Source organism: Lagopus muta, chromosome 3 (assembly GCF_023343835.1).
Source record: "Lagopus muta isolate bLagMut1 chromosome 3, bLagMut1 primary, whole genome shotgun sequence".
Taxonomy (NCBI): Eukaryota; Metazoa; Chordata; class Aves; order Galliformes; family Phasianidae; genus Lagopus; species Lagopus muta.
This window is the reverse complement of record NC_064435.1, coordinates 7,474,710-7,500,834: the sequence shown is the minus strand read 5'-3', so window position 1 is coordinate 7,500,834 and position 26,125 is coordinate 7,474,710. Positions and strand designations below refer to the sequence as shown.

At 36.8% G+C, this 26,125-nt stretch overlaps 1 protein-coding gene across 10 annotated transcripts in view; it reads right to left on the bottom strand.

Annotated features, from left to right (window-relative positions):
- The window catches only part of ZFAT (zinc finger and AT-hook domain containing), a 122,342-nt gene that overhangs the window by 48,047 nt on the left and 48,170 nt on the right, over window positions 1–26,125 (bottom strand). For all 10 annotated transcript variants that reach the window (XM_048939698.1, XM_048939697.1, XM_048939699.1 and 7 more), the window contains 5 exons: window positions 23,188–23,358; window positions 15,554–15,814; window positions 6,333–6,506; window positions 1,989–2,139; window positions 252–1,717 (listed from right to left, as the gene is read on the bottom strand). In XM_048939698.1, the coding sequence (XP_048795655.1) occupies window positions 252–1,717; window positions 1,989–2,139; window positions 6,333–6,506; window positions 15,554–15,814; window positions 23,188–23,341 (2,206 nt within the window). In that variant the 5' untranslated portion in view covers window positions 23,342–23,358. The remainder of the gene's footprint in view (window positions 1–251; window positions 1,718–1,988; window positions 2,140–6,332; window positions 6,507–15,553; window positions 15,815–23,187; window positions 23,359–26,125) is intronic.

Sequence of the window (26,125 nt, the reverse complement as noted above, 5' to 3'; positions counted from 1 at the left end):
GGGTAAAGCTCTGCTTTACTACATTCCATGACTGTTTTATGAGGGGATTTCAATTATTTCATTTTGTTTATACAGGTTAAACTACCCTGAACTGCACAGTCCATACCAAACTAAAAATTACTGATGCAAAAATACACAAATTTACTAAAAACTGTAAACCAGAGAAGTAGGAAAAAGACAGCCCAACATATAACATTAAAAAAAAAAAAAAAAAAAAAAAAAAAAAAACACATCTTTGTACTGCTTCTTACCACAGTATTCACATTCCAAATCTCCATAAACCTTCCTTATCCTCTCACACAACTCTGTGTTCATTTGTCTCTTCTGTAAGCTATCCAAGATCTGCATAAAGGCAACAGCTCCGTTCCGATTATCTGATTTATCTGCATTAGAAGAGGCTGCCTGTGGACTGACAGCTGCATTAGCATCTGGTGCTAGCAAAGGGTCAGTTGTTCCTGTTGAGTTCTGAACTGACGGATTGCTTGTTTCTGACTCACTAGAAGGAAAAGACTGATTTTTCTCTTCAGAAACAGAAAGATCCTCAGTCACTGCATTGTTTTGACTCACATTTAAACTTGCATCCTCAGAGAGCAAAAGCTGAATTTCTTCACCCCGTTCGTTTACAGAACTGCAGTGATCAGATTCCTCTCCATCTGCAGCAGAATCTTTTAACTCATCAGGAGCAGAGGTGCCATTTTTCAGCAGAAAGCAATCTGACATTACACAGGATTGAATGTTTGTGACTGCTGCCTCTGCTGATGCCTCACACACAGTCCCTCCTACGTTCTCTACCAGAGGATTTTCACATTCTAAGGAAGAAACAGAATTAGTTTTTAAGTCACCATTATGCTGATCATTATGGTTCACATCTGCAGCTATCGATTCATCTGTGCAAGTAGATGGTGTGGTAACAGCGTTAGTACTCATCATAGTCAATTCATCTGCAGTTTGTGATAGCTGTTCACCAAGTGCTTCTGGCTGTATATCACCTCCTGGCTCAAGCAGGCAGAAACTTTGATTGATGGAACTATTAAAAACAGAAGTTTCCTGCAAATCTGCATGTACTTCTTTGATGTGAGCACGGAGTCTTACAGAACTGACAAATTTCATCAGGCACACAGAACACACATAGACAAACGGGTGTTTGCGAACATGAAGCTCAAGAGCTTGGTATTTAGTTGCTCCATGACCACAGAGCTCACAAGCAAAGGGCCTTTCATCACCATGGACAAGCATGTGACGGTCTCGATCGAGTTCATTTTTAAATTTGCGTTCACAAATATGGCAGTCATAAAGAAGTTGTCTTTTGCCCTCTCTTGTCATCAAGCAAAGCTCATCAAAAACATCTTTCACCTTCTTATCTTGAAGGTCATGTGTTTCCTTGATATGCTTGATCAAATTTTTAACATCTGAATATTTCTTTTTACAGAAGCGACAATGCTGCTTTATTTTCTTGTGAACTCTTTCAATATGGACTTTGAGATGGCCTTTGCTGAGACATGTGAACGTACAACAGTCACAGCTAAATTTCTCCCCTGTATGTTTCCGCAAGTGAACATTAAGGTTGGCTTTGATTGCACTGGCATAATTGCAGTATGAACACTTGTATGGTTTTTCATTAGTATGAATCCTCAAATGTGCTTGGAGGGAGTGTTTGAATTTGAACACCTTATTGCAGTATTCACATGTAAAGATCTTCAGCTGAGTTGGACCTAACCTAAAAAGAAACAAAAATAGCAGTACTTAAAATATTGAAACTTGGTATCAAATATTTCATAGATATTCATAGCAGCCACAAATACTTATGTTTATTTATTATAAAGAAATATTCCTTGTCAGCTTTTTTAAATTCTACAACCTACGCACAGAGTATTTTTAGCTGTTCCTTTATTGAAAAGGCTCAGAAAATATGAATGCAAAGCTTCCCTATTGATTTCAATGAAAATGAAATATTTTGTACGAACTAACCATAAATACTTCAAAATTACCTGATTGATTTCATTGTCTGCTCATATGGAGTCTGCTGAATTGCATATTCTTGATATCCTCTTCGCTGTGATGGGTCTTGAACCACTGTTTCTGGAGTACTGGGTTCACTTTCTTGGGGAGCAGCCTCAACTGGAACAATTTTTGTGGCTCCTAAAAGAAAGAATAAAATATGTTTGTTAACAGTATTTGACTAAATTCTGCATTATCTATAATACATTAGTGTAAATCACCAAATGCTTTAGGTTGGAAGGGCATTTAACGATTGTCTACTTCCAACCCCGCTTCCATTAGATCAAGTTGCCCAAAGCCCCATCCAACTTGGCTGTGAGCACTTCCAGGGATGGGTGATACACAGCTTCTCTGTGCAACCTGTTTCAGTTCCTCACCGCCCTCATAGGAAAGAATTTCTTCCTCATAACTAGTCTAAATATACCTTTTTTAAAATCCGTCCTACTGCTCCACTGCCCGATAAATAAAACATTAAACTCAATAATCATTAGTTCAACTATTTCAGCTTCTATTTTTAAATTCCATATGCATATAATGACAGGTACATGTGCATAGGACGATGGGTACAATTCCAGAAGATACCAGTACTCACACCAAATATCTGCTTAAATTACGTGACAGAATTATTGGTGTTGCAGAATTACAGAAGTGCTTGATGCCTACTGCTGTAAGGTCCCATATCCAATTATTTCCACCTTTAAAAAACTAAGTTTTCAAAACTCATTTTTAATTTATCAGTTTCTGTCTCAAAATGCTACTGAAAACTTCAACTGCTGAATCAGTTCCACAAATGAGGCTGGGGAAAAAGACACTGTTTTGTCTATGTTTGAAAGTCCGGGCAAAATTTCCTTGAACAAATTTTTATTGCTTATGTTTTGGGACTAACTGCCATCCACTCAGAACAAAGGAACACATACCATGTGCACTTATAAGTCTCCATTAAAAACAGAGGTAAAAGGGCTACGTTTAATGCAAAAAAGATCAGATACCATCCCACAGAGCTTTCACAAAAAGGGGCAGAAAGAGCACATTTTGAGCACACTGTGATTGAGATTATTTAACTGCCTTTTTTTTTTTTTTTTCCTTTTCCCTTCCCTAAACAACTGGATGGAAAATATTCAATGTCAAGCATCCACATTTAGCACTGAAGATAATCACATAAATATTAATTTACAGCGCAAAGAGAAACCTCAAGTATATCAAACCAAGCATTCATTATTGATTGATCTCCTCCCTTTTAATTTCACAGTCCAACTGTAATTCATCTACCCATGTTTTAAATCAGAATATTACTAAGTTTATAAGTGGTAATACGTATAGTTACTTATTTATTAACATGTATATTACAAGTATTTATATATAGTTGTGAAATTCTCATATTCAACTAACAAGCACTTTAGAAAAATATCTGAAGATAACAAAAATTGATTTCAGGGCTGATACTGGAAAACAAACAGTAAGCAAGGGCCACATACTGAGTACTGAAGAGAAAACAATGCATTAAATATGTAGTAATAGATGACTTTCATAGCCCCTAGGAATAAAGTATGCAATACATAAAGACTGTTCTATGATATACAGACAATAGAGAAACAAGAAAGGTTGCACATGAAAATATCTTTGAATTAAAAAATGAACTTAACAACTTCATGTAAAACTGAAATTCAGTATATTTCACTTTATTTCCTTTTTCCTGGATAGTACATTTGTATTTAATTTCATTTCAATGCACCTGAATAGAAGCCAAGTATGAACCAAAATAATTTTACAAAGACACAGGAGCCTACATTATATGTATGTTAACAGCAAGAATATAAGTATTTACAAAATGAAACAAATGAATAAAAAAGGAAAAACATTCAAGGAGTGATTGCTCCGTTAATAATAGAATGAAATTAAAATCCTTCTTGTTCCATTTAGAGAGAAATTATCTGCCCAGGTAAAAAGTTGATTTTCCTCTTGTTTATAAACTCTCCTTAAATATTGGAAGGCTGCAATGAGGTCTCCCCGCAGCCTTCTCTTTACCAGGTTGAACAAGCCTAACTCATTCAGCCTGTCTTATAGGATAGTGCTCCAGCCCTCTGATGATCTTCATAGCCCTCCTCTGGACCCTCTCCAAAAGTTCCACATATTTCCTGTGCTGGGGGCCCCAGACTCGGATGCAGTACTCCGGATGGGACAGAGTAAAGAGGGACAATCACCTCCCTCTCCCTGCCGGCCAAACCCTCTTCTGATAGCACCCAGGATGCCATTGGCCTTTCAGGCTGCAAGCACACACTGCCAGCTCATGTTAAGTTTTTCGTCAATCAGGACCCTGTGTCTTTCTCAGCAGGGCTACTCTCAAGTTCTTCTCCTACTTTATATACATATCTGGGACTACCCTGACTCATGTGCGAAATTTTGCACTTTGCTCTGTTGAACATCATTAGGTTCACAAGAGCACATCTTTTGAGTTTCTCAAGGTCCCTCTGAATGGCACCCCTTCCTTCTGCTGTATCAACCGCACCACTCAGCTTGGTGTCATCAGCAAACTTGCTGAGGGTGCACTGAATCCCATCATCATGCCACTGATAAAGATGTTATAGAGTACTGGTCCCAACATGGATCCACTCGGGAACACTGCTCATTTTGGGCCTCCACCTGGACATAGAATCATTGACCACAACCATAACCAGAATTTAAAAATGCTAAAAATATCTTCTAAGCTTTCAGCATTTGCTGAATTCTGGATCATAATTCTTAACTGCCATAATAGCAATTATCTTCTTATTGTATATATTCTCCCTGGGACCTTCCAAATTAGTAAGCGTAATAATTGCCAATCAAATAAATGAAAAGATAGTCAGAAACAGCTTTAAATCCGCAATTAACTGTCATTTCTTCAATCCATTATAGATTTTTGAATGAAACCTACTGTGCACAAACTGCTCCCAAGTTGAACTTATTTTTAACATTCTCCATAATTTAAAAAGCATAGAAAGAAGAAAACAGAAACTTCACGTTAAATAAAAAATTACCAGGTAGTAATTAAGGCAACAAACATCCCTAAATATTCATTTCCTTTCTGTCTTCACATGCCTTATATATTATTTTTATTCTCGGTATTTGCCTCGTTAGGCTGCTTTCCTATGAAAATAGGGCTTTGATAGCACTATCTATCATGCCTTTTCATTCCCTCTTGAAAAAATTGTTTTTCTTACTAAGTGAAAGGTAGAGTTCTCAAAGATAAAAATTGTTGTTCATAAAATTTAGCACCTGGACAGAGGAGAGCCAAATTACAGCTCTTCCTCCAAAGTTCTGTTTGGCACTGTTCATGTATAAATCCAGTAACCAACAACTACGTGAGTCCCTTAACCAACCATCACATGTTTCTCTTTGGACAAAGCAACAGAAGGCATAAAAGGAAGCCTTCAATGTGGCAGTGAGGGGAATGAAGCCAGGATGGAAGAAGCAGCTGAATGTGGTGGGAAGAGCCTAAAAAGGTGGCAGAGACTGTGGGGAAAATGAGTGCTCAGCAACAGGTAAGAAAGAGTTCAAGGTCACATCAACCAAAAGCATCAAGACTGTGATTAGTGAAAATCCAGGTATTTTCCAACCCGCAATATTAATAAATACATTCTAATTGTTCTGAGATCTGTAAGCAAAACAACTGTTCAGAACTATTCGCAACAGTGAAGGGAACAATAAAGGCTACGAAGCTGAAAAGAATGCACAAAACTGCTAAAAAGGCATTTTGTCATTCAGGTAAGTACCAGGTTTATACCAACAGGAAAATACAAGTTTAAGTTTGAAATTATTTCAAAATCTTTCAATGCAAAGGCTCTACGCAAAATCGCAGCTGAAGAACTACTGAACAGCAACTTCATGTGATTTTGAAATATAAATTTCCTAACAATCTATTTGTAAACATAAATATTAAGTTCTGCGCACTTTGAGCTGTTTGTGTTTTCATAATCAAATTTATATTTATCATAAATATATAGAGTCAAGAGCTGAAATAAAGATATGATCAGAGAAAAATACTTTTTTTTCCTTGTTCAATGATATTTCCTTTTCTTCTTTAAAATCCCTCACAGACTCAACATTACTCACGTTAATGCAGATAAATACATTCAGGTCCACAGAGTCTTTTCCCAGTCTTTGTCACCTATAAAGTAGCTCTACAATGATCCTGATGCCAGACACGGAGATTCTATATCAAAAATGACCAACTAAATACTTGATTTTTCAGATAGCATGTACCCTAAGCATTTCAGTGTAGACCAATTTCTCTTTTATATGGTGTCAACATAAACAGAAACAAATTTGATTAACTAATTGGTGATTCTGAATACCTGGAATAGCTTCATGGGCTGTCAAAACCACACTTATTATAGGATTTTTAGCCCCTGGAACATGCTCAGTCTCCTTAGTCGATGGAGTTTTCTCTGTTTTCTGTACTCTGGGCCTCTTTGGAGTTTTTTCTCGCTCATCTTCCTTCCTGTCAAGGTCAACGTCAGAATCATTACCTAAAGAGCAAACATCGAAGAAAATATATATATAACTACATGCAAAAGAAATGCAGGTAATAGTTATGAGCACCACAGAAGAAAATGAATGCTGCTATCGAAAATACTGCATGTTATTTAAACAAGGTGTGCTGCATGAATCCTTGAAGGAATTTTTTTTTCCTTTCATTAATAAAAAATATGATAATTATACAAATAAAGAAAGAAAAAAACTAATAATAAAAATTAGACTCAGAGAAACATTTATGTTCCCAAATTATCTTTATATTATTGTGGATTTTCGCAAAAATTCTACAAACCTGGAACAATTTCTTATGATTTAATCATTAAAGAACAAATCATTTTTCTCCTTGAAGTCACATCCCAGTGACTTCAAGATTATTTACCCTTGTATTTCATTCACTACCCATCATATTTAATGGAAAATGTTCCTACAGACTCTTTGGGTTAGGCTTTTTCCCCCCAACCATTGCAATGAATCAACAGACAGAAACATACTTCTCTTTTTCAGCGTTGAACACTGAAGTTCAAAATAGTTTATTTGGTTCAGCCTAACTCTTGAGCTGTAACTTTGCCTTTTGAAGGCCTGCACTTTTAAATGACCCCCTGTCTTCTACTGTTCAGAATGCCTTCGTATCCTTGAACTGCATAAATTTTGGACCTGCTACCTAGAAAGCAACAATGTCTACAAAACACCCATCTGAAATAACACATACGTGATCAGCTCAGCTCTTTCTTGAGGCTCTTTCTCCTTAGAGCAAATTAGGAATTCCTTACTGAAATTTGTTTCTAGAAGTGCTTATAAATGAAGAATTAGAATTTAAAGAAGAGAGGTTCAAGTTTATACTCAAAACATTCCTTGCATTAGATGAAATGATTGGAAATACAGGCTAGAGAAACTCTCATGGCAAATTAGGGGATTATGCAAATATTCCAGAGGTAATGACTAAAGAAAGCTCAAAACTGAAGAAAGAAAATTATAAATGAACCCAATGAATTTCAGAAGATTGTTTTGTTTGTTTTTTTTTCCCCCTGAATCTAAAGCAGCTGACACAATCTCCAGAGTATTCAGTTATATTCATAAAAGGCTGTAGCTGCTGTGCTGGGATAAGGAAACAATATATAAAAATACAGCAGTAACAGCACAAGCTGGAGTGTGTTCTGTCGTTTATAACATGTAAATAGCAAAAGCAGTAGCATGACATGCTACGTGGAAATCGCTGTGTTCTCATTTCAGTAATATTTTGCAATCTGTTAATACTCAGCTGAGCTTCTGGTTCCAAAATCATGGGGAAAAAAAGGAGCTAGAGACAATAGGCAATCCTTTAAAAAAAAAAGGAACAAGCACAAACTAATGCAGCACAGGTAGCAAGGTAAGTAGCACTTGGCTAATTTGCAATTCCTCTAACTAAATGCAAAAGTAGAAGGAAAGAAAGTATGTAGGAGTTAGTTTAGACTGCATTAAGAAAATTCACTTATATATTGCTCTCCTCAACAATAATTTTTCACTGTAGATTTCAATGGTTCTGGAAATTATTACTACTTTGTAAGCACAAAGAATCTCATTATATCCCCATTTACTTCCTTAGAACAGTTGTAATTTATTGACCGATATGGAAACTGAGTAATTCTAACAGCAACATTTCACTGCAATACTCCAAAGGGATATTTAAATATAAAGACATAACCCCATTCTGGCAGACACTTCTTGTGCAGTGGGATGAAGGGTGCGTGGCAGCTTACTAACAGTGTATTTTTCCCATGTTTCCTTTATGAAACTGCCTCCATTACTTTACTACCAACAACACATCTTTACAAATATCACAGCAGGAGTGATCACAAACATCTTACCTGCTCCACAGAGGAAAAGAACACATCAGCATGCAAGCTGCCTAGTGAAGTGTACCTCGCTGAGGCTACTTTATGTATTGTTAAACAACAAATACAGAAGTCGATTGAGTTGATTACACTGTCACATTCAGTGGGCAGTAATTTAGTGAAAATTATTTGCTATGCCTGTGAACAAAAGGCATTTTGCATGTTTATAGCTAACAAAAATCCAGAACTACTGACTGAAGCAAAAGATGTGATGATAACAGCAGAAGTTTCCCCATTTTGCTTAGGGTAGCACAGTGAAATGTTGGTAGGAACATGATTCCTACCCTACTCCCAAGTCTTCTCTTCTAACCATTAAAAAGTAAGAATCCGTTTAATGAGAGTAATAAGAGAGACCAGGAGACTTTTGGGGCTGATCTTCTCATGTTTAACTTGTAACTCTATAAACTTTAGAATACTGGGATTCTATTTTTTTTTTTTTTTTTTTTTTTAATAAAAATTAGTAAGAGAAGGACAGAGTTGAGTCAGTTGAGTGACAGAGCTGTGTCAGTTGAGTTTGTTGGTTCGCTGACACTAATGAAAACTACTGTTACAGCCTTAACAAGCTAACAAATATTACTTGCTGCTTTTCTTTCCTAATTTTGCCTCTATTAGGCAGAGCAGTTTGATGACTGATTCAGTTTGACCAAGGGTCAATGAGGAAAAGTACTAGAACAAATCTATTACAATAAATATAGCTGACTAATTCCCTGCCTGCAAAACAAACTCCAGAAATTTTATTAAGAAGCAATTTTTACATAATACATAACGAAGACAAAGCTGGTAAATACTGCAAGCAGACTTGCATCTCAGCTCCCAGCTTCGAGCTGAGAAAAATGCAATTAACAGGACTAGAATCAGCTCATGCATAGGTGCTAGGAAGGCACTGAGTGCTGCGCAAACCCCTGCAGTACAGAAAACTTGGCACACAAATTTGGCCAAAAGCAGGTAAGGGAGAAAATTCACCTGATTTATCTACAATACATCTTGAACTAGAGCTGAATATTTGTATGAACATGATCAACATTCAAATGATAGGTGCAAAACACAAAGCCTTCCTCTCAGTGTAAAGTCAAGTTCTGGTACTTAACTTTAAAATCCACTCACTAATCCACACTGAAGCCTATTCTCCCTCCTTCTGAGAGGAACAAGCATCTTCCAGAAGCGGTTTGTTGGTAAGGAGCAGAGGCTGCACGCATGACCAATACATTTTTGTACAAACACAACTATGCTGCATTCTGTGTGTAACCTGAAAGAGACATAAAAATATCAAACCACTCTCCATCAAATCACCAAAGCAAAAACATCTTACTTCCTAATGATAGCTGCTTTCTTCCTGCACATAAAAAAAAAAAAAAAAAAAAAAAACAACCAAACAAAACCAACCTGAACTAGGTGGTCATTTAGGAAAAGAACAGTGGGAGACAAAAGATGAGCTTCAGCTTTGACTACGGAGCATTGCCTTTCCATAATACAGGATAGCTTTCTATCTTAGTAATTCAGATATCTTCCTTGCAAAAATTATTTTATAGTTCCCACTAGAGATTAGAGTCAAAATCAGTCTTTATCTTTCACAACAGTCTTTGATCTTTTCATACATTTACCTACTACTATTCTTACTGCATTGAAAAAGCATCCACCAGTGATTTTGAGATGATTTAGGAACAATTGAAGTATCACTCTAAGTAGCTAAGCAAGGTTTCTCCAAACTGTAAGAGTCTCTGCTTGCTCACAAACAGATTTATTTAGATAAACTGCCTCACTTTGCATCTCCCTTGCTAAGCAGTCAGCTCAGCACTTCGACAGCTGGCACTCTGACTCAAGACTAATAGACTGACCTTCCTTACCTAGCAAGAGGCACGTTAAACTCTCGCTGTGTTTGTGCAAGAAATATACTGCAGTGCCTTAGTTAGAATTTTCTAACACATTTAAGGAGCAGTCATGCCCGTGCTGATGAGGAAAACTGACAACTCTGAATGAACCAATAGTTTCAAAGTCCTGTTGAACCAGGCTGTTCATCTGTCCTTTGCTTCTGTTTAAGTCTTTAATTGAAAGTACTGCTCTCTGCTTTCATAATTGGACTATGTTTCACAGGCACAGCAACACATCCCTAATTGGCATGTTTCTAAACTAATCTTCATTAAAATTATTGTTTTTCTCCATAGAACATACTGATATTTCATAGCAGTAAGAGTATAGCAGCCAGTCAAAATGAATACACGTAATTGTTTCTCTTGCAGAGACTGGCACATTACTTGCAAAGAGAATTCATGTAAATGAGAATCCAGCTGATGTTAAAGAAGTTTAAAACTAAGGCTGAAGTGTCATTTTTAAGAATTCTGAAGGCTCCAAATTCTCTATGACTCTCTTGAAAAGGTCTAGAAGAATATCTAGACTGTTGCTGATAAAATCTGATGAACCACCAGAAGTTAATTTTAACACATCAGAAGCACTTACAAAGCCTGTTATAGTGTTCCAGCAGTAATATAACTTCTTAAGGATAATTTCTTAAGTTGCCTGAGTATGCTTACGTTTTAACTTAAGAAGTTGTATGTTTGAATTAAATTGCTTTAAATTGTGAACTGGAACTTTTGCAAGTTTCTCTATTGACACAGGCACTTCTTTAATCAAAATTAAAAATCCTTTTAGTTAGTGTGAAGTGATTTAATCCAGAGAAGATAGGTGGGCTGTCCACTGCTGCAGTCTATCTTCCCTCCAAAGGCCATTTCCAGACATCAAACATCCACTCCTATAACTCCCAGAGATTCACATAAGCTGCAGAGTGGAAAGGGGAGGGTGGTTAAATTAATCTTGTTTTCTTCTTTTCTCAAAACAATTGAGTGCAGAGCAGGAGCTGGGGAACTGAGCCAACCCAGGAAAAGTCAAAATCCCCAGATCAATCCCACTGCAGTGCAGGAGCACCAGCATCTCCTTTTTATTCACGTGTTCAGAAACATTTCTCAACTCATCCAACTTTGTCTCAGGACAAAAAGAACGGATGGTATCTCCAGCCAACCCATTAACAAGAAACTCCAATTTAGTTTAACCAAACAAAAACAAAAATTAGTGCTTACATAACTGCTTAAATCAAAGCAACCTACTTGGGCAGATAAACCCTGTATTAAATAAAGTTTACTGAGCATATGTTTGGGGCATTTGTAAGCAAAAGCTGGATGGATCTCTGAGGAACCTGATCTAGCAGGTTCCTCAGAGGAGTTCAAGGCAGCAAGTTGGGCTAAGTGACCTCAAAAATCCCTTGCAATTGTAACAATTCTATGATTGTGAGGTGAAGGTAATCATTATGTATGAAAGAAGCATGTTAGCTGCACAGAGGAACTCAGCAACCAGTAAGGCTTGATGATTCCTGAAAAAGGGGAAGGGCCATCTCAGTGAGAAATTATTTCAATTATTTCTCAGACCAACAGATATTGTTGCCTCGATACAGTTTCATAGTTGTTTATCTATTGCAGTTTTAAACCTCCAATAAGCTAAGTGTTTCATTACTTCCCTTAGGGATCTATAAAAAAGAGCAACACGTTTTATTATTTGGAAAACTTTCCTGATAGTTTAATTTCAGCTCAATACGCTTATGTTCCTCTCAGTAAAGAATATCATGCAGAATATCAATATATAATATCTCAATATTTAAGTTTAGTATATTTTAGCACTAGCTACAACACTAGTGTGTCAACAGCATTATTTTGGTCATATATCAAAAGTGCAGCACATTATGAGTCACTTGAAGAAAACTAATTCCATCCCAGCCAAATCCAGTACAAAGTGAAAACATATTTTATTATTAGAAATACATTCAGATATCAGATATCCACACACTGATAAACTTTGCAAGAAATGAAAAACGTGATAGATGAAAACAGTAGGAAAAAAATCTCAGAAGCAGTGGAGAAACAAAAGCAATCCAAAGTTGGAATGACAAAAGCTGTGGAAAAAAAAGGTGGGGGGAAAAACCTGTTTGCATTAGGCAAGAGGATAAAAAAAATAAAGAACTTACTGTCAAAGGTCTTTACTATTTTTGGCCACTTATTCTAACCATTGTGTCAGAAATAAGAAAAGGTATTTTAACTGGAAGGTTCCAAGAGCCTCAAGAAAATTCTCCACCCAGCTCTATGAACACCAACAACAGAGAAATGTTGAGGCAGAAGTTTCAGTACTGCTGTTCTCACATGCACTAAAACGTAGAACTTTGAGAAGTTTTGTCTCACTGATAGTTCAGTCTAGAAATTGTTGACATCAACCATGTCTACTCAAGTAACTGCAATATTTCTCGAACATTATAAACAAAAAAGCCACACACAGAATAAATATTTTCGTGCCACTGCCTAAATCAAAGATGCTTTTGAACACTGCTTGTACTTCCACTCCTTCATCTCAAAACAGGGACAGCAGAGTTGCTGGGAAGAATGATATATGATCAGATGCATAAGCAATTTCCATATCATCTAGTTAGTCTGTTACTTAAGGCTCCTAGTAGAAAAGAAAAATCTGAAAGCAAACATGAAGATTTCTAAATTGTGACTATGAACCTCAGGCAAGAAGTTAATACAGGACTATTAAGCATTTATCAGAATTATACAGTAAAATGGCACCCAACGAAAAGAGCAGGATCAGGTTCTAAAAAACAATGCAAAAATAGCACCATTTCACAGATGGTGCAATAGTGCACTCCAACTCATTAACACAGAACATACCAACACGAAGAAAACTAGGCAGCTTTGTAGCTCACCTAGGTGAACTAATGAGATTAACAGCTTTCACTGACATGGTGAAACCTCCAGTACAAAAACTCTTGTAAACAACTTCAGCAACTTCGAATCTTGGCATATTTGTACATGTATGAACAGGTCCCCATGAAATTATGTGAACAGATAAAAAGACATTTACTATTACATTATTTCTTTGTCTTTTAGACTTTTTTGTTCATTTTCCATCCTCAGAACTTTATTTGTAATGGAAACTCAGTCTGATAACAATATTCCAAAAGCTACAAGTTTAGAGAACATATTTTCTGAGCTGGTAAAACAATAAAGCTATGATAAATAATATTGGTTTTGTCCACTCATCAAAAAGCTTTGAGCTACTCCATCTAATCACGTTCTCAAAGGATAATAACACACACGCTACTTTTATCTACACATTCTAAAACTGGAAAGTTATTCCAAAACAGTTCATACATCAAAGGGAGAGGTGAAAAAGTTCTCCCATGATGGGTTAACTAACAGTAGATGACTGAAGACAGAATTGCCCAGGTGTAATCCAAACAATTATTCCTTCAAGTTAAAAAATGGTGCTTAATACCTTCACAGTTTGCCATCTAAGTATGAAACTTTGGGCTGGAGGCACTGTCTGCACTAGACACCAACAACTAAAAGCCCTCACTGTTTGTTGTTCAAGAATGACATATTTTTCCTTGACTGACTTGCTTTTGCCAGAACATAAATAAAAAATGTTCCATTCAAATAAAATTGAGGCTGTTTTCTTTTTTAAAGGAAAAGACTAAGCAATTTACTTTGAAAAACCTGCCAATGTGTTTTGTAGCAAAACAGATCCAGATAAGATTTAGCAGCTCTAATGAGCTAACAGATCTAGTGCAGTTAATTTGAGCTGACACTTTTTTCTTTTAAAAGGGCATGCAGAAAAGGCAACATTGACAAAAAGATGCAAATGCTAACATTGTACCTAGCACATACAAACAGCAAAGGGCACAGACACTTGCATTCTCAGAGATGAGACTGCTGGAGTGAATGTCTCTACATGTATCATAAAAATCCTACCAATGATGACAGAAAAAAAACCCAAAACAATCAGGTAAGAGTTTCTGTGCTGTCAACATATTCCAGACCCATTTTAAATAAATTAGTCGTCGCCACAGGGGTTAAACTACACAACTCACTGGAAGCAAAATGCAGTCACGCTCACTGTGTATCATAATAATAGTGGACACAAAACAGTAATAGAAAAATGGAAAAAAAAGCAATGGCAAATACTGTCTGTAAGTAGGATCGACACAGCAATATGCAATGCGTGTTAAACAATGCAGCTAAAGAAAAGAATTCAAGGCTAAACTATTCAGCGGATAAAGAATTGGTTGGAAGGTCACAGTCAGAGGGCTGTGGTCAACAGCTCTATGTCCAGGTGGAGGCCAGTCACAAGTGGTGTCTCCCAGAAGTCCATGTTGGACGTAGTACTCTTAAATCATTATCGACAACATACACATTGGCATCAAGTGTACTCTCAGCAAGTTTCCTGAAGCCACAAAGACGATAAGAGGGCTGGAGCACCTCTCCTATGAAGAAAGGTTGAAGAAGTTCAGCTTGTTTAGCTTGGAGAAGAGAAGGATCTGAGAACACCTCACTGTAGTCTTCCTGTACTTGAAGGGAGCTTAAAAGCAGGAGGCAACATGGTCTGACAGTGAAAGGATAAGGAAGAATGGCTTTAAATTACACGAGGGAAGATTTTGTTTAGGCATTAGGAAGAAATTTTTAACTCAGAAGGTGGTGAGGTGCTGAAACACATTGCCCAGAGAAGTTGTGGATGCCTCATCCATTCAAGGTCAGGTTGGATGGGGAGCTAGGCAGCCTGATATAGTGGATGGCAAGCCTGTCCATAGCAGGAGAGTTGGAACCAGATGACTGTTAAGGTCCCGTCCAACCTAAGCCATTCTATGATTCTATGATACAAAAACTTTTGTAAAAGAGGTGAGCTTTGCATTACTTTTTATACAGCATAGCAAGCCATCCTGAAAGGTATTTCTTTTGTCTATCACAAGAATAGAACAGAATTCAGGTTTCCCAAATGGAATGACAGAAACATCTCTATGGAATCATACCTCTTCATCTATGCACAATACCCACCTATGTTGCTATATCAGTTCCCATTAGAAAACAGCAATCCTCTGCTCAAAACAGATTCTTGTGCAAAATAAGCATTTTAGTGAGTCTAAGACTACTAATGTAATAAGCCTTCAGTATTTTTGGAAGAAAAAAAAGAAATGTCAAACTTTATTCTCAGTTTTATTTCAACATGCTTTTTACATGACAAGAAACAGTCCATTCTCTTCCATTGAAAATCAACATTAATGACTAGAAGTAATCAGGATGTAAAAACACTGGTTCACAATATGCTTTGTATCTTTTTAATGGATATTCTCTTACCTCCATCTCCTTCCTCTTCTCCTTCATTCAAAACAATAATGCAGATATGTTTCCTCAGCTGACGCATATTAGAGAACTTCCGATTGCATTTCCTACATTCCAAGCTGCCTGGTAAGACTTCAGCCGCTTCTGGCCCTTCTTCTGTCCCAGGCTGAGCTTCTTCAGTCAGAACAGAGTTATTTTCTGCAACATCTTCATCCACACATAACTTCTTAGTAGATCCTTTTGGTCTGCCCCTTTTCTTCTTCACTGCAAGAAACTCTAGGGAAAAAAAATGAAGGAAATTAAGAGTTAGAAACAAGCTACAATGCAATCTCGTAGGGTTACTCCAGTACCTGGCTGAAAAAGAGCAATATTAAATGAAGATTCGGAGTCTCTACCCCAAAAGCTTAAAAAAAAAAAAGCAAAAAACAGAAAAAGGTTAGTTTCATACAGGTTTACTTCTAAGCAAAGACATTTGTTGGCATTTCTCCTAGTCACAAAGCAATAATATGTTACTGAGATTGATAGATATCAGAGTACTACAATTTTACAGAAATCACACTGCAAGCATTCTTTTAGATTATTGAATAATTGTATCAGCATGCATATCCTACAGAATTGCTTTACCCTGCTCTGACACTCCATAAAAAATATCTCATTTTAATTTAAATCACTCTCAAATAAATTGTTTAAGCAGTTGAGATGCATTCAGAGAAAAGCACTTTATCTTTTAAAACCATAACTTCATTTTTCTTTTAATAATGTGGGCCAATTACATTCTCACTCAAGGCCACGTCGGATGGGGCTTTGAGCACCCTGATCTAGAGGAAGATGTCCTGGCCCATGACAGAGGAGATGGAACCAGATGGTCTTTAAGATCCAACTTAAGATGCAACTCCAAGCACTCTGTGATTCTATGATTCTGAAATTCCCGTGATTCTTTATTATCAACACTTCCTAGTTTCATGCTCCTATCACTCACTTCGGACTGCTCTGGTCACTGCTTCATAGTTACTTAAAGCAACTCTGCTATCAGACTCTCACAGACATAAAGAGTGACACAGCCAGTTAGACCAGCATAAAACTTCTAATTAATGAAAGCCAATACTAAGAGAAGTGGAATTTTCCAGTGTCCAGGTACTTTTCAGAAATTTCATCCTAGCTATCAGTTACTCTGGTGTAATTGTTTATACAATTAAAAGAGTTGCTTTTTATCTTTCTTGTTAATCTCCAGCACTTTTTGTTCTTTATGCTTTACTATTTGAGGAATTACCTGATTGTTACTGTATGTATTTTAATTACTTTGTATCTGCTCCTCCGCAAGAAGCTCAGTTCATGAAGAGCAAAGCGTGCTAGCTTTTCAAGCATGTATTTGCTTCTGAGCAGGCATCTGGTAAAATACCAAATCTATTTCTGCATAGTTCTGAGAAAGAAAAACTAGTGTGCATGTAGAGTAGTTTGTCTGATGGTATATGGAGGAACAGGGAGTCAAGCTTCTTCGAGACTTTTAGCATTCGTTTTATCAAATATCAGACACCTATGGTCTTGTATATTGAATGAACATAGAAAGCACTCTCCAGAATGCACTTCAGATCACATAAGGCCTGAATACTCTCCGGATCCCAGGGTGACTGGGGCTCTGCCATTTAAGAGCCTTCAGTAATATGCAGTGATGTTCAGCTTTGAAAATTAAAAGGAAAGACTTTGATACAGTCACTGTAATTGCAAAAACAAAACACAACAACCAACAAGCAAAAAACAAAAACTACAGTATAATGTGCATAAAAATGCTAGGTGTGCTAAAGTGCTAAGTGAAATAGAACATGTATGAAGTCCCTGTCAGCCATCATCTTTGTAATATCATAGAGAAAAACAAAGGAGCAAGTTTTGCCAGTAACCTTGTATTTAATGCTCTAGAAAGAAAAGGGGGAAAAAAAGGAAATCTCATGTCCATGTCAGCTTATGGTGACAACAGCAAAGAGGTCCCTGAAAGCATTCTTACCATTCATTTCCAAAATATGAGACTCGTGCAGAAAATAAAAACAAAATCACTCCTCTCAAAAACTTATGGCTGTTCTCTCTCTCTGCTTGGCACAGATGGGAAAAGTATGAATTACGTCTTCTGGCTTCATTTCAGAGAGAGAAATGCCCAGTAATGAAGTAACTGTTGCAATTCTGAATGTGTGAAAAGGTCTTGAGATTATTCAAGCTAAATCAGACTGGCTGTGTAACTCATAAATTTTCCTCTGCATGAAAAGCTTGCAGTGCTTTTATTCCAGGAACTTTCACCAAAACTGAAGATTAACAATCGTCTAAACCTTTTTATCAGATATTTATAAGCTAGTAGCCTATTTTCTATCTGGTAAACTGAGACTGACAATATAAAAGTCCCCAAAATCATAAAAGAATAATAATTAAAAAACATATGATTTTCAAGCAGATATGCCAAAAGCCCCTGCTAAATTGGTTGACTTAAAACATATGGAAAAATAAATGACCTCAAGGAATCTAAAGGGAAGATAATGCAAGAGAACAGGAGGTGGTAGGAGCATCATTTCTGAATCTGTTCATCACTTCCCTTAAGTATTTCAGACAAACAAAAACCCACACACAGAGACCACAGTTTCAGATAATCATGTAATTGATATCAAGTGAACAAGAAAGCATTCTGTCTTATTATAGTGGTGTTTGAGTACCCATCTATTTAAATATGTCACAAGAAAACTAAAAGCTCCATTATAAATGAAGAAAAAGCCACCACTTTTCTCACATCACCTTTGGCAACTACTCATGAGCAGCACTCTGAATTTCTGTGCTGCTACACTCCAGAAAGTGTCAATTACCACCAAACAGAGAAAGGTGATTACAGAACTCTCCAAACTTCTCTTTGTTACCACTGTAAAAAAGGTGGTATTTGATGCCTTGAGCTACAGAAATTAACTGCAATTAAAAAAACCAACAACATTTCAACGTCAATCTGCAAAAAGGTCAAATTGCCCACCTGTCAGGCATAGTTTGAGGAATGCATATACTGCTTAAGTTACTTTAGGTAACTAAATCCAGGGTTTGAGGAGTGAATATAACCTCTGGGTATAATATTCCTCTCATTATTATTATAGTTTTTTTTTTTGCAAAACAAATTTCACCACATTAGTAAAAAAAAAGAAAATTGATAAAAGAGGTTTACCTCTTGCTAACAGCTTTAAAGTAAACAAAAAAGAGAGCAGTGTTTTAATGTTACAACTGGAATGGAAACAAAATCCTGTTTACAAACAGAACTGTGAGAACTGCTCCTTCTGAAGGTTGGTGGTAGATCCCTTTCTGTGGACTATGAAATTGGAGTTTCTAATGGTGTGGCAACCAACATAAAGAATATGTAAATTTACACCTGTTTGTAAATGAGCTTACACTGCACACATACATTACACTGGCTAGAAGAACAGCCAACAGTTGTCAGACATTTTAAAAGGCCGCATGTAAGTGCTAAGTAGCAGCATACACTGGAACAGGATGACTCATAGACTCATAGACTCATAGAATCACCAAAACTTGCTCCTGCTCTTTCCTCCTTCCAGAACCTCAGGCCACTTTAAATGAACAATGCCCAAATTCAATTTTTAATGATGCACATGACCATGAATTCCAGCTGTTCCCCCATCCAGTTTGCCACCAGCTATCCATTCACACTGCATCATACTAACCACAGCTCAAAGTACCACCTAAGCTGAACTAGGCATAATAGTTGAGCACTACGTTGTCATTGACCTGTTAGCAAATAAGCAAGCCAATGAGAATGGTCCCACCTTGCTAAAAGGATGTATTAAAGCACTTATCTCGAGAACGCCTGGTGGGAAGCTTAAGTTTTAAATTGATCATTAGAAAGATTGTATAAGTGGGATCTTATTCCATGATTGCTTTCTTAGCTGTTTCCAGGTATTCTTACACCCACCACAGATTCTCTGAAATCAATCTTTATGTTAACTGGTATTGGATGTGCAATGGCAATATGCTGAGAAAACGTTCTGTGCTATGCTATATAATTATGTACTCAATGGCACTAAGAAAAGGCATTTCAGAAACAGGACATGGAAATAAACTATATAAATCTACTTCTATACTGTTCCTTCACAGTAATTATTCACATATGCTTCTCAAAATCAGTCTGTTTAATAATCAGCTATGTCAGAAATATTCAGAATATTCCAAATATTTCCATTTATGAGGCCTTCTGTTTTGATACAGCAGAATTCTATTTAATCATTCCCTTGAAGTTAAAATAAGCAACTACAAATACATACACACTATTCTTAATTCTTCATACACTGAAGTAGATCACGGCACTCCAGCAGTGTGGATTTTGTTGGGCTTAATGATGTGGTTGTACAGTGGTTGCACTGATTGCCTCAGAATCAAACTTAACCAAAACTGGTTCACTAAGGGCCAACACCCTTTCAAACCAGAATTTTCCCAAGCCACTTTATTACACACAGGGAAATGCAACAAATGGATGAAACTATGTACTGTAATCATATTTTTTCACTGGCTTTCTACCCCTTCAGTCTTAAGTGCATGAGTAATTAGAGTCACAGATGTACGAAACAACGTTAAGAAAACCACATAATAGGCAAATATCTCTGACTCTGGAAAAGTGGAAGACACAATAAATCCCTATCAAACAATCCTTTTTCTCCAAACCCATATATGCAGCTTAGCACGGTCACTGAGCTGAGAGCTACAGCATGACTCAAGCAAAAATTTGTCAGAAGTTGCAAAACAACTGTAAAAGTGTTTGCATGAACAACCGGGCCAAATGGCAATGGCTGGGTGCATTATGCAACAGCAAACCATTTTCATCTGTCAGCTAAATAAAAAACGGGCTCATCCTCTTTTACATAAATGATTACAACAGTACATGCTGTATTCACAGTCTGCTGCAAATATGGATGAAAATCCACAACTTCATGTAAATGCAACAGTGATCACACATCCTGGTACACAGGAACAGCTCTTAGCCCTGCAGCCTCAACAGATGCTCTAGCTATAGCTGGTCCTCTTGTCAGGATAAGGCTGCTCTTTTTTACATGACCTTAAGGAGTTACACCTCTTGTGGAACATTTTCATACTCAAATAACTTCTTCCAGTTCTCATAATCAATAGATAAGGCCTGAAAACAGTGCTGCAGAAAACACGTATCGCATAATGCAGATACAGCCTATAACAACAATCCATCAGGGAATAATACTACAAATAGATGAACTTAGGATCATCCGTCCTGCTCCTCAAACCATTACCAACCTGATTAAGTAAAAATAAAAAAACAAAGGGCTTTGACAGGCACTTTGAAAGAAAACTGAGATCATTATGGAAAGTTACGAACAGAAATCCCACAGAAAAGTAGAGTACGAGTGATTACTATAAATCAGTAAATATCTGTCACTTCCCAAACAAGGCTGGTATAATCCAGAGCAGAACAAATTGTGATCTATCCATAACCTTCACCACCCACAGCAACATTTGCCTGGTCCCCTGATTCCACAGCTCTAGCATCACCTGATCAAAGCAGTTAGGACAAATCAAGTGTAAATATATCACGATCTAATTATGGGAAAGTGGTGTGACTAACTAAAATTCAGCAGAGTGTATTACCAATAAAATAACTTCAGAGTAATAAACATGTATTATCAGCATTTTACTTTTTCACAGTACTTATAAAATCATTGATTTAGTATTCAGGCAGAACACAGCTCCATTAACAACTCAACATTCACTCATCTATATCAATTCCAAAGTAAATACGCTTTTTACCTATACTTGGAAGAAAAACTGTTTGCAAAGGACAAAAATATGTTCATCTATCAGGCAGCTGAAAGGAAACTGTTCCATATTGTCATTCATAAGTCACTTCTCCCTTTAGTGACAACACTGAATCACTAAAAATTACAGAAGGGTCCACAGAGAAAAAAAGAAGTATACTAAAACCTTTCTGTGCTACAGAGCTCATAACAGAAGGGGAGATTTTCAAACTCCTACATTCTGCTATGAAGCTTCCTAATTATTTAAACAGTAAACTGAAGAACAGGACTTCAGAATACACTACTCTCTTCTCCAATAATTTGTGTAATGAGAAAGATTTGATATTTGTTTATGTTATAGAAATATCGTAGTATCTTTTCTAGGTGAGTAATTCACTTTGACGCTCTTACTAAAAGCAGATGCCAAAGAATTAGACCGAATAATCCGAAAAAGACAGCACCACACAATCACATCAGGTGATACAAAGTATTGACCAAGAGCAATGGAAATGGTAACTTTAAACACCAATGTTTGATTTTACATAAGTAGATTTACAAAGCTGTGCTCTTAAAAGCTGCTTAGGTCTGATTTCTGCTCATTCAGATCTTTATGGCAATTACATATTACTCCAATGAATGTGTGATGCTTGCCTTACAACATAGGACAAAAGTGCTGATAGCTCCTGCCACAAATACAACAAGAAGTTTACAGAAGAGCCTTTTTACTCACAGGAATAAGAACGTGTTGCAAAGTACCGTAATCACTGTGCTCAGAGACACAGCTTAGGGAAGGGGTAACGGGACACTAAAAGATGCAGAAAGGAAGATGGATTCTGCATAGCTGAGATACTCATTCTGTATAATTAAAATAAAATTAGAAGAGGATTTTGGAATTTGAAGCACTGTTTATTTTAGGCCTAGTGTGATATGATAATCAGGCAAACTTTTCCACATCTGAGGAGGTAACAGCTGAACACTATGTGACCAGTTATTAGAAATAACTTCTTACATTCATGAAGTCAAAGTACCTACTGAATTACTGCTGGTAAACAAAGGAAGAAATGCCACACACAAATGTTAACGATAAAAATATTTGTTCAAGTGTGATATTAGAGTGGGTTATTTTTTTCCTTATAATCAGCAACCATAATTATTAAGGATTTTAGAAATCTTGGTAGTTGTATTAGAACAAGACCTTTGCCAACAACATGAATCCACTGTTCAGTAAGTTTGTAAAGCATATAAAGTCTGAATCATTTCGAACCCTTTGCTAATATTACAAGGGATTGAAATTATAATCCCTTAAAAATAGTCATGAACGTAACTTCTTTAATTGCAGAGTAGCATCAAACTTTGCTTACAAGTTTTTTTGTTTAATTTACTAGAACTAGTATCAAAGCACAACAACTAATTATGAATCATGCCGCTGCCTCCTCAGAACAAACTATTATCTGAAACTCCAAAAGCAGTAAGTTTTGTAACTCAAAGCATTTCACCCCCTTCCCTTTCCCAGCCCACGGTGCTCCGGCTGCTTGCCCAAGAACACTGATCTGTCTGGCACTTACACTCCTTCCACTGCTTTTAGAGCCTCAAATCAAAGCTCTAGGAAGCAGACTTTGCTGTACTTGACATTTAAAATTAATGGAGCACTGTAATCATCCTCTGTCACACGCTGCGTTTATCCATGTCCTCTGATCTAATCTGCACTAAATGAAATTCATGTTGGCAGCACGTGGTGAAAACTGTAGAAGCAAGCTATGTAAATTGTACACACAGTAAAGAACCGTGAGACCACAGGTTTCATTAAAAAAGCCTAAATGACTGTTTGAAAATTACATTTTACTCCATTTATCAAAGTACCTTCTCCATTTCTGCTTATGTCTGTTGGTGCTGTTAGAGGCTGGAGTGGAATAATGATGTCATCCACGTTAGTCCCTTCTTCCGAGTGCTTTGCAGAGACGTGAGACAATAGTTCTGACTGATTTGGTGAAAATAAGTTACAAAGCTTACACATGAAGATGGAACTGATTCCTGAAAAATAAATTTTAAAAAAATTAATCAATATTAATTAATATTTCCAAATTTGGTCATTTATTCCTATTACCAGTAGTTAAGGAGGTTTTGATTCTTTTAACACAGCTAACATATTGGTACACCAGCAAATGAAAGCATTCATAACGAATCACAAAACAAATTTAAGAAATGGTACAACTTCTACCCAGATTCTCACAGGCCAAAAAACTTCTGACTAAAACCTAAGAAAAGTGCTTCATCCCTGAGGTGTTCAAGGCCAGGTTGGATGGCCCCTGAGCAACCTGATCTGGTGGATGGCAACCCTGCTAGCAGCAAGGTGGATGGAGCTAGGTCATCTTTGAGGTCCCTTCCAACCCAAGCCATTCTGCTACTCTGAATGGAAACAGGATAGATGAAGTCATTTTTTTCCCACTTCCAGCCTTACACAATGCCACAATTTCACATTTTTACAAACATTTGAAAAACAGAAAATTGTTTAAGACATGAAGTCATTGCCCAGATTTGATTCCACTGATACAAACCCAAAACATTTTATCCTTCACAGACTAGCTCTGCAATACAGAGAAGCTCAGCTTCTCTGGTCATGGACCTCACTGTTCTTTCCTTTACTTTTCAAGTGTATTCAACCTTAGAACTTACCTCACCTATGCACAAATCTAATTCTCTAATCACCTATTTAAGTACTGGAAACACAAATAGTTAGAAAAGTTTGTTAGAAAATAAAGGCTTTCGATACCAAACATATGTTTTGTTACACCATTTTTTCCTTTACTCATTGAGCTCATCACTAATAAAAGAGTGGGGAGGAAGGTCAGAACATCTGCAGTGCTCTACACCACAAAGTCTTGCATCCTATTACAGCTATGCAAGCGTAGTGTCTTCCTCTCTCCTTCCCATTCACTTTATAGCTACACAGACATGTTTTCTTTCAAATTTGGAAAAATATCAGACCTCATCTTGAGTCACCAACCTACATGGAGAAAACCAGGGAGGAAAAGGTGGAAAATTTAAGGAAGGAAAAGGAAAAAGAAGTATTATACTCAAAGCGAAACATCACGTTGCAGGCAGAGTCAGCATTAATTACATGTGACACCAAGAGAAATATCAAGATTTGATATACTTTGACATACAAGTTCGATGAAAAATTCTTTTAGTTCTCCAAAACAACACCAGACAAAACAGTGAAAACTTATGAAGCAGCAGTAAATGAAGAATGTCACTGAAATGTATATTGGTTAATGTTTTAAAATGAAATTTGCTGTGATGCTTTGACTTTTGAAGTCACTGCTTCCTTCTGTTTCTAAAGAAACCCCCAACAGCCAGGAGCCAATCTCAGGCACACTGGTTCCTCAGCTATGTACAGTAAGCCCCAACCCATACATTGCTTTCATTTTCTCCTCTCCCTCTGTCCCCCTAAGGAAAACAAGGAAAACAAGGACATGCCTTCATTGAAAGCAAGCTGGAGCAGCCAATGCTATTTGGGGTACAAACTAAAACTCAGATTAGCCAATAAACACAAAAATACAGTGATCTTCTATGATCTTTGGGATGAATCAGGGAGGGAAGAGAACAGGAAAGCTGTATTTCAGAGCTAATAACAAAAGCAAAGATCACTAGTCCTATGCAACCTTATTATCCTCTCTTTGTGACACACAGTGTGGTTCACACCACTCAAGGAAAAGCTTTTGAATGTTAAGAATAGCAAAGCTGGCACTCATTTACACTTGTTGTAACAAAAACAACATAATCTTTAGAAATGGTACAAACACCTCAAAACTAAAAGGCGTCACACGCCTCCATTTCTTAACACAGCTCTGAAAAACAGCCCACAAACTATTCCTGTTGTACAAATATACCATATCCTACACACACGAGCAGCAATGTAAAATGTATATTAGACCCATGATGGTCTTATGAGCATGGCAAGGCTCCTTCTCAGCCATTCTGCTGTCTTGAGTGCACACGCTTTCTCATTTTGATTGTACTAAGTTTATAATGCAAACGTTCCTGTGAATCAGTTCTCCTTTGTTATTTAGCGTTATTCTTCTATTAAAAACCTTGTCATTAACCCAATGGATGACGATTCTCCTAAATGCATGTTTAATATTCCCAGCACAAAACCTATGATTATCTAATAAACAGCTTAACCACACCTGAACACTGAAATTCCACAATGCAGTGGACACTTCTCTTTTGAGGCTTTATTTGCCACTGTTTCTGCTTCCTGACTGCCAGCTGCGCTCCCTGGAAGTTCAGGCTGTTTTTTGTCTCTTCCCTCAACAGCTGTTATCAGTGCTCTGCTTAGAAGTGAGATTGAAACAAAATAGAGGAAGAAATGCTTTTATGCACCATGACTGGAAAAGGAGGTCAGAAAGCAGAGGATAAGCTGCGCTGATCACGGGCCTGAACAATTAGATTAAAACAAGCAAATGATAACCAATTAACCGGTTGCTAATTAGGTGGTATAGCAATAGAGTAATGAATTACAGTCAATTAAGTGTAAAAATCAAATAAGCAGAAAGTCAATTAACTATGCAGGGAATCAATGATTAAGTAGTGGATAATTAATTATGTGGGAAATCAACAGAGCAATTAATTAGACATCAATTAAATATGCAGATAATGAAAGAAATATTAATCAAGTATGCAGGTAAACAAACAAGAGTAGTTTCAGCCAACACCAATCTGAAACATTCCACCTAATAAGCTTGCTTTGTGCTAATTCATTACCTTCAGTTTGCTCATATAAACTCTGTGTATATTG